At 47.6% G+C, this 14,568-nt stretch overlaps 1 protein-coding gene across 1 annotated transcript; it reads right to left on the reverse strand.

Annotated features, from left to right (window-relative positions):
* Positions 1–253: 253 nt before the first annotated feature.
* On the reverse strand, positions 254–13,891 carry TBC1D25 (TBC1 domain family member 25). Its single transcript, XM_081042787.1, has 6 exons — positions 13,592–13,891; positions 11,950–12,059; positions 10,887–11,041; positions 4,895–5,022; positions 4,568–4,756; positions 254–4,293 (listed from the first exon to the last, which is right to left on the reverse strand). Exons 1-6 carry the CDS (start codon positions 13,709–13,711, stop codon positions 2,932–2,934), a joined length of 2,064 nt encoding a protein of 687 aa, XP_080898913.1. The 5' UTR covers positions 13,712–13,891; the 3' UTR covers positions 254–2,931.
* Between the last annotated feature and the right edge of the window lie 677 nt (positions 13,892–14,568).

Raw genomic sequence — 14,568 nt, forward strand, 5'->3', positions numbered from 1 at the left:
CCTCCTGCCAAAAGCCTCACAAGCGGGCCATGTTTGAAGTGGGCCCTTCTGTCGAGTCAGGCCTTCAGCTGACTGCAGTACTGGCTGACGATTTGACTGACACCTCAGAGGAGACCCTGAGTCAAAGCCACCCAGCTAAGCTGGATTTACCATGGTGGTCACTTCGTTAGGTATATAAATGTTGAACAACTATGGTGTACCCCTGAAACGAATAAAGAGGGGTGCCAAAAAAACGTATACACATTTTAAGACAGGATAAAACTGTATTAAAATTGAATTACAATGAATGACGCTAGAATTCATTTGATTAACGCCATCTTTTGAGCGAACGTCATAGAACGCATTGCTACTGTAATTCAATTCAACTTTGAAAAGTAATACACAGATAACATCTCTTAAAATGTGTACATTTTGGGGGCACCCCCAGAAATATTGCATGTTAGCTATATTTTTAATAAGAATCTTTAAAAAAAAAACCCAAAAAACAAAAACCACCTGGCTAAGCTGCTCCCATATTCCTGACCTTCGGAAGTGGAGACAATTAAGATTTGTTTTAAGCTGCTAAGTCTGGGGGTAATTTGTAATACAGTAATAGATAACTAATACATGCAATTTATTTTTCTCTGGAGGTAATTGTACTGTCCTGGTGTCTAGTTATTTCAGCGCTGAGCTCGTATTCCCCTGATGTGAGCAGCTGTGATGGCTGGTAAAATGTACTGAGGGAAGCTGAAGGCCACTTCACTGCTCAATCACCTGGACTTCTAGGGATCTGGGGGTATGTGGGGAGATGAGCCGGAGGCTTGACAGTCCCAGGCACCACAAAAGCAGAGCTCTCACTCCCATCTGCTACCACAGCACCTCACAATTCCTCTGGCAGGGGTTTCACCTTTAAACCCTCAGAGGAAGCCATCTCCCTAAGTGTCACCACCAGCCCTGGTGTCTGGAGGAAGAGGTGGAGGAGTGGCTGCCTCTGAGTACACATTTCCTCTCCTCAGCAGGGTGCTTGGTGACCTGAGGCTAGCCCCCCAGACACCTGTCCCAGTGGTTGGGATGATTTCTGCAAGTGATGGGACAGACAAGGGTCTTCCCGGGGCAACATGGGGGAGAGGTAAGAGCCGGAACTTAAATCTCTAACCTGTCCTGTATTTGCTGCCACCAGCCATCCTCCACTCAAAACACTGGCCAGTTAAAGATTCCATTTCCCCATAGGTCTTCTTAGCTGTGCTGCAGTTTCTGGAACTTATGTTTCCCTCTGTGGTTTCTCCAGGGTTCCTTTTAGGCAAGGGAATTGGTGGCTTGTGCTGTTTGCCATCTTGGCAGGAACACGAAGCCCCAGCCAAGCACCCGCGGGGACTAATACAGGTTTCTGCCTTCCAGGGTATCTCAGCCTCCTAGTCACAGGAAGGACCCCTCTATCCCTCAGACACCCCAAGCCACCAATCACAGAATTGGCTCGTCTGGCCCCTCAACTATATGAGCTCATAATCACAGAATGTGCCCAGAGGGCACATTACATAAGCATGTTACCAGAGTTGGCAACTGACAAAGTGGGTACATATCAGGCCCTCAGAGGACCATATACCCCCATATGTTGGGTGGCTCTTGGTGTGGGCAATGCCTGAGCCCCTTATGCATAATTATTAGACCCACAGTCTTGAGGTACCCCTGACACAGAGTGGTCTTGTCCTGTTCTTCCTGTGACTGAGCCTTCCTCTGAGGAATGGTCAGCTTTCCCAATACTGGGGGTGATGGGAGCCTTTTAAGGGTTCTATCCAGTTTTATATGGCAGTCCCGGGGGAGACAGATGAAAGGATGGCTGCCCTGGTGCCCCCCACGTCTGTCAGCATTGCCTCATGTAGCAACTTCAGGCCAGAGGCTGGCATGGTGAGGCAACGACCTGTAGGACCCGTGCGACTTCACCCATTGTCTGCCACGTCCTGGTGGCAGGGCAGCACCTGGCCTGTGAGAGCATCTGCTTTCTGAGAACCTAAGTGGGAAAGGGACTTTCTTTTGATCATTAACCTCCAAATAAATAGGGGACTTCTTTGAGGGCCTGAGCTTTATCACGGTTTGATTGGTTTGTTCACAGTAGTGGGAGGGAGACGGCAAATAAAAGGTGTCTACTGGGAAAATGGTTAAGACAGGGACCCACGAGCTAGAAACCCAGTTTACAGCTTAGAGCCCTTGGCATGGCAAGGCCATAGTCCCTCAAGCCGGCCCCAAAGCCAGTGACAAGAATAGGAGCCTCAGGCCCCTGCCCAGGACTGCCCGCATTCGTGCAGAAGACTCACAGGGAAGGGTCTGGGTCCCAGAACGGGTGACACGTGGAAGGCTAGAGGTGGGTGGCCCAGTGGCCCATCCTTCCCAATCTTTGTAATGAATCTTGCCCTTTTTGAGTCAGGAACTCTCCCTCATCCCTTAGTCAGGGGCCTGTCCTGGAGACATACATTCCCAGCCATACTCGAAACCCTCAGAGGCAGACCGACCACACAACGGCCTCAGGCCTTCCTCAAGCAGTCCTGGAGCTGCGCTCACCTTCCACAACCAATTCTCAGCATCCAATCTCTGGCCACTGGGGAAGCAGGAGCCACCCTACACCAAGAGAAGGAGTTCAGCTCTGTCAGGGAAAGAGCCCCCGGGGGACTCTATCTACAACAAAAACCAGGAAGAGGGCAGAGAAATGAACAGATCACAGTGACCTTCATGTGTGCAAAGTACAGTTGTTAAAAACAAAGCGACCAAAACAGAAAAGAGGCCATGGCCTCCAAGAGACAGTGCCGAAGCAGAGCCCCGTACTCTCAGACCGGCAGAGAGAGGGCCCCACGCTCCGACAGGGCGAGGGCTGGCAGGCAGGGACGTAGGGTCTCACGTGGAGGCCCTCGTGAAGAAGGGAGATCCGGAGGGGCGGAGGGTGGGCTGCAGAGCGCCTGATTAAGAGGGGGCTGTGGCCTCGGCCCCCTCCTCTGAATCCCACACCTCTGACTGCAGGTAATCAGCAAAGAGAGCCTTGGCCCGGCGCAGGACGCGGCCCAGGTGATGTTTTCGCACGAGGCGGTCAAAGTGCATGGCCAGCTCGTTGTAATCCAGCCCATTGCGCATGATGTGGTCGCGGTGCTCCAGCAGGATGGCAAGGCAGAGGAAGAGCATGAATGGGTTTCCCCGGCCAAACTCCTGGGGCGGGGGCAGGCCCAGTGGGTGTGGGGGCGGCAGGGACTTCCCGGGGTCTTTCCGGGAGCCCACCTCTGGCATCAAGAGGGATCCTGCAGCCACGTCACCAGCCAGAGAGGCCTCCTGGGAGGAGGGCGGGGAGGAGGAGGATGGGGAATCTGGGTGGGAAGAGGAGGAGAGCAGGGTGTCTGAGGAGGTGAGCAAGGGCTCGGAGAGGGATTTGGAGCTGATGAGGGCAGCTGGATGGTGCACCTGGACCAGAGGGTCCCTCCTGGGGCCAATGTTATCCCTGAGTTGCTGGAGTTCATCCAGACTGGCTTGTCTCAGGAGACGTCCCCCGCCACCAGGCCCCTGGCTGGTCATAGCCAAGTGGTCAACCGTGTCTTCCAAAGCACTGCTTCCCCCACCTGCAGGCCTCAACATGTGCCTCTGGCGCATGGGCCGCCCTCTGTGACCACCGAAGCCAGTGTCTGCCACTTGGCTAGGGGGTCCGACGAGCTCTACCTCATGTTCTGGAGGATCGGGGGGCAGTGAACTCCAGGTGACCTCCAGCATGCGGAGGGCGTCGTCAAAGGCGAACTCGCGCTTGAGCTCGAGCAGCAGCCAGCGGTAACAGAAGAAGAGATCATCCGCCCCGGCTTCTTGCAGGTATTGGTAGAAGTCAGGGTCAGCGTGTCGCAGCAGCAGCTTGAGGTGGGCGAACTTGGTGGCCATGGCACAGCCATCAGGATGGAAGTTCGCAGCCAGGCGCTTCATGATGCCACAAAAGCAGACGAAGGCATGGCCTTCGTGGTCCATCACGGCGAGGATGGGCGAGGCAAGGTCACTCATGCCCTGGCAGTAGGACACCTGCGGGTGGGTCACGGCATAGGTGGTGAGCAGGTCGTGCAGTGCGCGCAGGTGTGGGCCGTCCTCAGGCCCCGCGTAGTAGGGGTGGGCCCGGTCGGTACGCAGCACGTCCTTGAGGACCGTGCTGCGAATGAATTCCAGGTCCTCGGGACTCGCTCGCTGGGCCCACTCGCTCTTGAGCTGCTCATACTCACGACTCTTGCGTTTCATGTAGTCCATCCGCTCACAGCCTGTCAACCCGTCAGGGTACACATTCAGCAGGTACCGCCACACCACCTGGCCGGGGCAAAGCAGAGGAGGCTGAGGCTCCACAGGTGAGCCGCCCTGCCCCAGGGCGTAGCCATCACCACCCACCCACCTGCCTGGGGCCTCGGTCCTCCTTCCGAATGTCTGCCTTCCCACTTTTGACTCCTAGCCCCTCATGAAGGAGAGCCCGCTGCCCTGGATCGTCTCCACGCCACCCCACGCCAGTGGGGTCTGCGGCACGTGTCTCACGAGCTATTCACGACAGCAGGAGCGACGGATCCAAGGAAGGGCTGAGGAGGCTCACCTTTCGCAGGGAGGGCTCGACGCCACCGTGATAGATTCGCAGGCGCAACTCCTCAGGCCGGGAGAGCTGGCCTTCGTGGTTCAGATACGTGTGGAACTCGGCATCGCTCAGGGGGGGCTTGAAGGGCTTGACATCCTCCCCATAGGACCAGCTCAGCACCTGCTGGACCTTAGACAAGGTGCGGCCCACCTGTGAAGGAAGGAAGGAGGGGGGCCACCGGTCAGTGGGGAGGCTCGGGGCAGGTGCCAAGCAGCATGCTCAGAATTGGGGGAACCAGGTAGGCCCTGCCTTCCAACCACAGCTGGGCTGCAGGGTCCCTGAAACCACCTGAGAGAGGATGGACTGTGTGAAGGGCAGGGCAGCTGTTGTCAGCGATGACCGTTTCTCAGCCAGCAGCACGTCAGAGCCAATGACATCCTTGGGGCTGATGATGTCCCAGTCTTCCAGCAGCGGGCCTGGGCAAACAGAGTGAAGTGACATGAGCGCGGGGATGAGAACCCCAGACCTCAGGGCCAGCTTCCTCTCCTGTCAAAGCCAGGCCACCAAAGGGCAATGAGCGACTCCCGCTCTCTCTTCTCATGTCATCCTAGTCATGCAAAGCACAGAGCCATGAATAAGTCCTTTCTATTAGAATAACTGTCTTTTATGTTTGGTAACTGTCTCACAAAATGCCTGGGCAGGCTCTCATAGCAATATTTTAATGACATAAAGTGGTATTTATTGAGCACTTACTATGTGCCAGGCACTGTGACAAGGGCTTAACTTTAAGAAAAGTAATAAGAACTTGAGACAACATTTCCCTAGTGTGAAGTGCCAGGAAGTGTTCTGAGCCCTTTGCAAATATTAGCTCATTTACTATTCACATCCATTCTATACGGGAGGCACTATTATTAATGCCACTCTTTCTATGAGGAAACAGGCACATTCAGGATAAGATAGTTGCCCAAGGCCCCAACAGCTAGTGAGCGAAAGAACCAAAATCTTAAGTCCAGGCCCAAAGCTGGAGAGCCCAAACTCTCAATCTTATATTCATATAACACGAGTTCTCCTCCCACAATCAGTACCGATGACCATGATCGTTCTCATTTTACCGATGATGAAAAGGTTGGCACAATTCGTAAGTGGCCAAGATTCTACAGCTAGGAAATGGCAGGGCTGGCATCTTAACCTCCTTTGCCTCACTCCAGAGTCCAGATAGGTTTAGAGAAAGTATGTGTAGAATAGGTATGTCAGGTGTGTTAGACAGAGGCAACAATGCTGTGCTTGACTCTCTCCAGTTCTGGCCCTGGGAACATCAGCAGAAGTCTGTCCCTCCTCTGGTCTTCTTCACAGCCCCTCACATTCGTTCTTCCTGCCTCAAATGTGATGTGCTGGCTGAAGTAGCAGTGGCCACCTGAAGGTAAGTTGGAGAGATTTAGGAGATGTCAGCCCTGGCGCCAAAGAGCTGCTAAGTTGACAACAGCAATGTCCAGGGGTTTTCAAACTCAATTATATGAAACAAATCAACTTCAAGTCGTTTAAGCCATTGTCATCTGCAGGCAAGTACTGTCCCTCAGCGGAACTGCCATGGAGTTCATTGTCCTTTACCCCACAGAGCTGAGGGGGAAGCAAACCCCAGGCTGCGTGTGGATGTCACGGCCTCTCCTTGGATGTGTCACAGGGCACAGCAAACCTCAGAGGCCCCAAAGGGGAGCCTGAGAGCCACTGGAGACACGACCTCCTCAGGTGCTTCAGCCAGAAACCTGAGAGACGTCCTTGCCGCCTCCCACTCTCTCAGCTCCCAGGGCCAAACTGTGGCTAAGCCCCATGGCTGCTGCCTGCAGAATGTACTTCAATGCCACCTCTTCTCTCATCTCCACCTTGTCACCCTGTCTGAGCCACCACGTTTCTCACCTGAAACGGCCTCCTAACCAGTCCCTGCTTCCTTTCTGTCACTCTCCACTCTCACCCAACAGCTGCCACAGTGGTCCTTCTAAAACATTAATCAGAGCATTAAAACACGTAGCAGGTAAAATGGAGAAGGTCAAAGTAATAGTCTAAAAGACCAAAGAGAAGAATACTTTCCAGGCACAGAGCTAAAGCTTGATCATTTGAGTGAAAAAGTATAGAGATCGGGAAGGCAAGTCCAGGAGACCTAATATGCAAATACTAGGAAATGTGGGGGGAGAAAAGGGATCAGGTGGAGACAGTATAATCACACAGACACGAAGGAGAACGTCCCTGAGATGAAATGGCTCACCAAGTCTTAGATAGAATTACTTAACAAACAGTAGATACGACAGCCTTCCCCCGACTCTATTTAGATTCTGGTGAAATATCCAAATTTCAAGAAGGAAGCAAAACTCCTGCCAGCTTCCAAAGACAAGGGACAGACTGCTTACAACAGAAAGAAGGTCAGAATGGTGATGGACTTCTGTTCTACAACTCTGGAAGCAAGAAGACAGTGGCTTGTGGCACCTATGGAGCACTGAGAAAGACCTAAGATTCAAGGGCTTCACATCCAGCCAAGACAGTACATATCTACAGCGGCCCAAGGAAGACGTTTTTGGTTATTAGAGTACATGCAACCCACACCCCTATTGGAGATGAACAAATAAGTTCTCTAAGCAAATAACTACTGAATAAAGGTGAGGATAGCAAAGGAAGGGTAAATGGTGATGGGCCACAGATTTCCAATATATAAAGTTAAACATAAAATGAAAAAGATACTGTGATTGAGAGTTTGTAATCTTAAGGCTTGCTTTAGGATTCCTGAAACATAAGTGACTTACTATCAAGAAAAGATGATACTCTGGAATTTAAAAAGAAACGAAAATTACCATCTCAGGAAAACCCAGAAGTTAAGAGTTAGGGATCAAAGGAAGAATAAGAATTAGAAGTGTTCCAAAGCTTCCATTTCAAGGGCCGGGGAGTCTGGGAGAGACTGGAGGGGAAAAGTGGTCTAAAGATTTCACTGTTAATTGAGTAAAAAAGCATAAATCCAGCAGCGGGATTTTTATAACACATACCTAAAACTAGGTAACAAAGAAAAGATGAAAATTAAAGACACCTAAAGGTATGCTTAGCAAACACAAACAGAAAGCAAGAGCAGTGATGTGAATGTCAGGGAAAGCACTGCTCAAGGCCAAAAACATTACAAGAATAAAGAGACATTCTATATTGAGTTTAAAAAGAAAAAAACCCATTAATGAAACGGGTAAAGGATTTCTACAAGCACAAACTCAGCTAGTGGCAAAACCTGATCTGAACTGACATGAGACCATATGTAGTCTTTATATAACCCACTAAGTGTGAATATGCACACATTTCCCTGAAGAAACACCCAAGTGTTCCATTATGGGGTGCTGTCCCAAGCCCTGCTTGTGATATTACATAATATATGCTACACATACTACATTTCCTCATCATAAAATTTATCAAAATTCCCAAACCCTAAATTAACATATAAATGCTGTGCAATGCCAATCAGAAATCTAATGGGGCTTTTCCTGGAACTAGAAAATTGTTGTAAGATTCATATGAAAGAATTCACATTTAAGAATAGTTAAGAAAAAAAGCCAAGAAAAATAAATAGTGGGAAAATGATAATGCTTGCCTTATTAAAATTTACCACAAAACCACTGTGATGAAAATATGGTGTTAACATAGCAATAGACAAATAGAGCCAATTGATGGAATGCAATAGGAAGCCCAGAAATAAATCCAAGTACACCTGGGAACACAGTATATGACAAAAGTGGCATTTCTAATCAGTGTAGAGAAGGCAGTTATTTAAAAAAATGATGCTGGTGTAATTGACTACTTATCTGGAATTTTTTTAAAAAAAGCTAGGTCTACTTATCACAATGTTGACAGAGTAGATATTTATATATAGAAAGAAAATAATAAGCATATTAGAAGAGAATGTAGAATACTTGTATAAGCTTGTAGATGGAAAAATGTTCCAGAGTAAGAGGAGAAACTCAGAAATCATAAAGGAAAAGACAGATATATGTGTAAGACTGTATACAAATTTTTATTTTTAATAGGACAAAAAAGACACCATAAACAAAGCCATAAAAAAAAAGGTAAGTACAACATAGGGAATAGAGTCAATGGAATTGTAATAGCTATTATAGATATGATGTCAGAGGGGTAGTAGATTGGGGAAGGGGGGTTATCCCTTTGTGAGGGGTGTCAATGTCTAACTATTATATGGTTTTGCACACCTGAAACTAATAAAAAAGGTAAGCTGGGAAAAAATATTTGCAATACATCTGATAGAAAGAGGATTCATATCACAAATATATACAAATTGGTCAAAGGTCTAGGCTTGGTAATCTGATCGTAGAGGTGACAGAAACTGACTTCTTCCCAGAAAGAGGGACTGGGCCATCCAAGTGGTCACAACATGCCTGTTGCTTTCACAGTCATGAACACAATTACAAGAATGCCATTACTAATATTTATAGTAACAGCTCCATCTATTGGGCACTTATTAAGTATAGTATGATCCATTTATGTTAAATACATACCATTTGTGTATATATACAAATATGAATATACTTATGTATCCCTATATGTGGATAACTTTGTGTGTATTTGTGTGCGCGCGTGCACGTGTATAGAGGATCTGCAAAGTTACCTACTACACCGATCAAAGTGGTTCCTGCAGGGCAAAAGGGTAGGAGACTGAGATTAGGCATAGTGGTTCCAGGAGACTTCAGCATTTTTTGAAATGCCTTCATTTTTAATAAGGAGAATGTGTTTACTGGGTAATTAAAATTTTGTTTCTTTAAAAAATGCAACTCCAATCAAATTTCCCATCAGGATTTTAATGAAAAGATAAGCTAATTCTATTAAATGAAAAGAACAGTAAGTGAACAAGAATATTCAATAATTTTTTCTAAAATAAATTTTATTGGGGAATATTAGGAAACACTGTGTTTCTCCAGGGCCCATCAACTCCAAGTAGTTGTCCTTCAATCTAGTTGTGGAGGGCACAGCTCACTGGCCCATGTGGGAATCGAACCAGCAAACCCATTGTTAAGAGCTTGCGCTCTAACCAACTGAGCCATCTGGCAGCCCAATAAAATTTTTAAAGAGGAAAACATTAAAACATATCATAAAGCTATGTGATTAAAAGAACAAGGAACTGACTAAGCATTTAACAAAGATCAATGTTAAACACTTGTAGATGCAGGAATTCAGTAAGACAACAGGAAGAAAAGAAAGGGCTCCTTAATAACTGGAAAGTTGATTCTCTTTAAAAAGATAACTTTTAAATATCTTTCTGCCAAACTGATGGGTGTCTGTCTCCCTGCTTTATTTGCCTGTCTCTCAGTTCTTATGCAATTGGGGTTTTCTCCATATGTTTATTAGCTGAGCAGTTTTGATTTCTTTACTGAAATAGCACTACTGTGTCTGTTTTACAGGTGAGGAAAGCGAGGCTTGGGGAATTAGTTAAGTGACTGGCTTAAGCACATAGGGCTACTCAGTGGCAGCGGTTCCTGTGTCTCTTGCTACCTGTCTTTTTCCATTTGTTTCTCTGCCCATCTGTCACCATTTTTCTCTCTAACTCTTGTTTCTCTCTCTCTACAATTACCATATCCAGGAAATTTAACACTGATACGATACTATTATGTAATACAATGTATAGTAATATATATAGTATATATAATATACATTATAATATAATAGTATAGTAATACTATTATAATATAATGTATGGTCCATAATCAAATTTTTGGGACCATGCCTTCCTTAATTTATCTGTGTGCTCCGAGGGACCAGCACAGGCAAGAGTGGGGTAACAAATATGAGAAGAGAGAAAGTAGCTGAGAGATCAAGAGAACACATGAACAAGTGAGCAAAAGTGCAAACAAATGAGTATGAGTGCAGGAAGAGTGAATTAATAAATACAACTACCATTATTATCATCAGCATTGGTATATCCCATATTATTATAATTGAAACGTACAATACTATAGCTCTATTTTTATATTACATTATATAATTATATACTACTAGATTATATACTATAATAGCAAATTTAACATGATAATTATTGTTATTACAGCTAGTACTTTTTGAGCATTCACTGCAACCATGCACCATTTCAGGCATTTTCCATGAATTTTCCTGTTTAATCCTCCCGAGAGCCCTAAGATACCATTATCTCTACAGGTGAATAACTGACGCCTAGTGGGCAAGCCGGGATTGAACTTAGGCTACCTAACTCTCTAGCTCACTGTGAATAACTGTATTGCAAGGGGTGGAATCATCCTATGGGGACAGAATAGGTCCCACAGCTGTGTTCCCCAAGGCACTGGGTACTCACTGTCCTCAGTGGGCCGGATATCTACACGCAGCTGCAGGTAAGGTTTGGAGGCAGTAGCGAAGGCTGTGCTGAGGTCCCAGTCAGACAGGAGTGAGAGGTAAGCTTCCTGGCCCAGCCGATCTTGGCCCAGGTAGCTGATGCCAAAGTTCTTCTTCCTGGACAAAGAAGGTACAGACGCTCTCAGTGCCCCAGTGCCCTGGAGGCCTCAGGGACAGTTACAGGGGAAGATAGACGGTGTTGACAACAACTTCCTAATACATGTTGGGTACTGTGCTAAGGATTGTGGTCAACCTGAGATTAGATCATTCATCTTTACTTTGTTACACAAACATAGAAACAGATACACACCTGCTTGCATCTCGAGGGCGCATTGGAAACTAGTAAAATGTTGGTCCCCTCTAGGGAGGGTAACAGGGTAGTTGAGGGATAGAAGTGGAAAGAAAGCAGCCTTCTTACTGCATTAAAAAAAAAGCAATCTGTATGACTGTCACTTTTCACAACAAAAGGTGCTTATGCAAAAAAGCCAAATAACAACTAAGAATTTATTCTTCAGATACACTTGTGCAACTATGCAAAGAAATATGTTGTGTGATAACTATTATCACCATGGAAACATCCTAACTACCCATCACTTTTGTACTCTTTGTGTTTGTTACCATGTGCATGTATTTCTCAAAAATAATCACAACAACAAAACAACCATCATACCTGCCCCCGAGAGACATCATTTTTCATTCATCAGGTTGGCAAATTTTCTAATGTTTTATTTTATGTGCTGCTGGTGAGACTGTAAATTGGTAAAACCTGTCTGGAGAGCATTTTGGAACCATCCATTGAAATTTTAAAAAGCATGTACCCTTTAACCCAGCACAAGCACTCCTAGGAATTTATTCTATGCCTAGATTTTGCCAAATATTCCAAGAGACACGAATGTGGCTGTTCACAGTGGGGTTACTTATAATAATAAAACAAACAAATACCCTACCGAACAAGAACAATGAAAAAGCCAAACAATCGCTGTTGAGGTGAGTGGATCACTGGTTGCCAGCATCCTGTTACTCACCCGTTCAGGTCAAACGCTCGGATGAGGATGTGCTGCAACACATCGAGGGAGGTGATCTGGGGGTCAACAGCGAAAGAGCGGAACTCAGGTGGCAAGAAGCTCTCACATTTCTGGGGAGAGAAGACATGGGGTAGGCCATCAGGGGCCACATCACCACGCTGAAGCAGAGGGAGCAGTAGGAGAAGAGGTCAGAGAAGTGGTGGGCATTCTGGACCATGGTGAGGACTTTGGCTTTTGCTGTGAGTGAGCGGAGAGCACTAGAAGGGTTCTGAGCAGAGGATGGATGTGGTCTGAGTTATGTTTATAGGATCCTTCTGGCTGCTCTGCTTAGAACAGACTATGGGGGGTAAGGGAGAAAGCAGTGCTCTAGTGAGGAAGAGGCTACGCAATAGTCCAGGCACCCAATCCTCCTTCTATGTCTCCTCAATGATGGGTGCCGGGATCATCATGTCCACTCTGGCCTCTATTAACAATGCATCCTCCATGCTGCAACCAGTCTAGCACACAGATCTACATACAACACTGTCCTACTTAACCCTCTTCAAAGGCAACCCCAGGGTCCCCAGCAGGTGAGCACAGACAGTCTCTCTCTCCAGTCAGCTTTTTTGAACTTTACACTCTGGTACTACCAAACTTCTGGAAGTTACTTTGAACACATCCTGCCTTCAGGCCTTTGCTTATGCTGATCCCCGACTGGAACGTCCTTCCTACTTTCTTCCACTGGCTCACTCATAGCTCAGGCATCATCTCTTTTCTGAACTCCCAAACCTCTACCTTAGAGCGTCCTCTAGTACACTGAAGTGACCCGTTACTTCTCTCCAGAATCTATCCTCTATCCTCTTGCACCAACCCGCTCCAAGTCACATCACTACTTGCCGGAACTAGTGCAACAGCAAAGGCCCTTTGGTATGTACAATCTGCCCCTCTCTCACTTTTCTGATTCATCTTCATTCACTCTTCCCCTCACTCTCTAGGCTCCAGAAATATGGAAACCTAAGGGCACGTGCCAAGCTCATCTCCCAGCCTTTGGCCTTGGTGTTCCCTCTGCCTAGAACACTCTTCCCCGCTGAGAGGCACATAGGTGACTCCTTTTAATTTGGGGCTCTGTTCCTTCAATACCTCTCTGGGGATTTCCCTGTACAACCTTGGCTAAAGTAACACCCTAGTTCAAAACTTTTGTGTTATTTCCTCGTGACATTCACCAGTGTCGAAAGCCTCTCATTTATTGAGCTGTTTGTCTCCCTGACAAGCATGTCAGCTCATCCAGGGTGGCGACTTACACAAAAGTGCACTCTCAACACATGTTAACTGACTTCAGCGCCTCCTTTTCAGATAGCAGCAGCCTCCCTCATTCCTTAGGGCCCTACTTCTCAACTATTAGGCCCCTCCTCTCTACCCACAATCTCCACCCATCCATTCCGTAGGCCCCTACCCTTCCATTTTCATTCTTCATGCCCTTCTGCCATGCCCCCGCATTCCCACGTCCAGCCTCCCTCATCCCTTGCCACTGTCACTCGGCCTTCAAGCCTCGCCCCTCAGGTAACACCCCAAATCTCAGGTACCGCCCTCCATCCTGGGACAGCCCCCACCTTCTTTTCCCCTGGGAGCCTTGGGCGGGCTGGATGACGGCCGCCAACCTCACCTTGACTCGGACCCGTACCACCTCTCGCTCCTCCTCCTCAGCTGCGGCCGCCTGGACTTCCCCGCCAGGCGGGGGCGCTCCGGAGCCGGCAAAGTCCGAGGACCCAGAGGCGGTCGCCATCCCGCCGCCACCCGCCTCAGGGTGACGGGTGACGGTTGCCCCCTACCCCTTACGCGCACTCCAGAATGCGGGAACCCGCAGCCCCACCTCGCGCCCGGACGCAGGCGCAGAGGGCGCTGCACGACCCTGGCCTCCCCCCCCGCCCCTCCCACCTGGCAGAGTGGAGTCGCCTTTGCGCATGCGCATAGACTGCTGTCACAAGGAACTCCGCCTCCCAAAGCAGGGCATTTTTGCCTCACTTCAGCCAGTGCGCAGGCGCCAACTGAGGCCCCGCCTCCCCTCGTCCGCGGTTTGGTGGTTTGGACAGTTTACTTCCGGATTCACCTAGTTAGTGTTAAAGTGATGACCTATTCCAGCGAGAGAAGTGGGCGGGGGAAAGGAAGCTGCAGCGCGATGACATCAAGGCTCCACACCCCTCTCCAAGTCGCCTCGCGCGTCTGCTTACAGATTACGTCACCATCTATTTCAAATGCTTGTGGCCTTCTCCAAATGAATCCACAAAACAGAAAAATAATCCTTCTTTCAGAATCTTTTAAAAATAGTTTACACGTGAAAATTTATGGAGCTGTACATTTTTGATTCTTCTAGTGTGTTCGCATGTTATACTTCAATAAATAATTTACCCCCCAAAAAGCCAGTTTTATGCTCTCCAGAGGTTTAAAGTTTGCCTTCGTTTTTTTTTTTTTAATTTATTGGGGTGACAATTGTTAGTGAAATTACATAGATTTCAGGTGTACAATTCTGTATTACATCATCTATAAATCCCATTGTGTGTTCACCACCCAGAGTCAGTTCTCCTTCCATCACCACCTTCGTTTTATTTAATCCTCACAACACGTTGAGGTCAGTCCTGTTAT

This window comes from Rhinolophus hipposideros, assembly GCF_964194185.1.
Source record: "Rhinolophus hipposideros genome assembly, chromosome: X".
Taxonomy (NCBI): Eukaryota; Metazoa; Chordata; class Mammalia; order Chiroptera; family Rhinolophidae; genus Rhinolophus; species Rhinolophus hipposideros.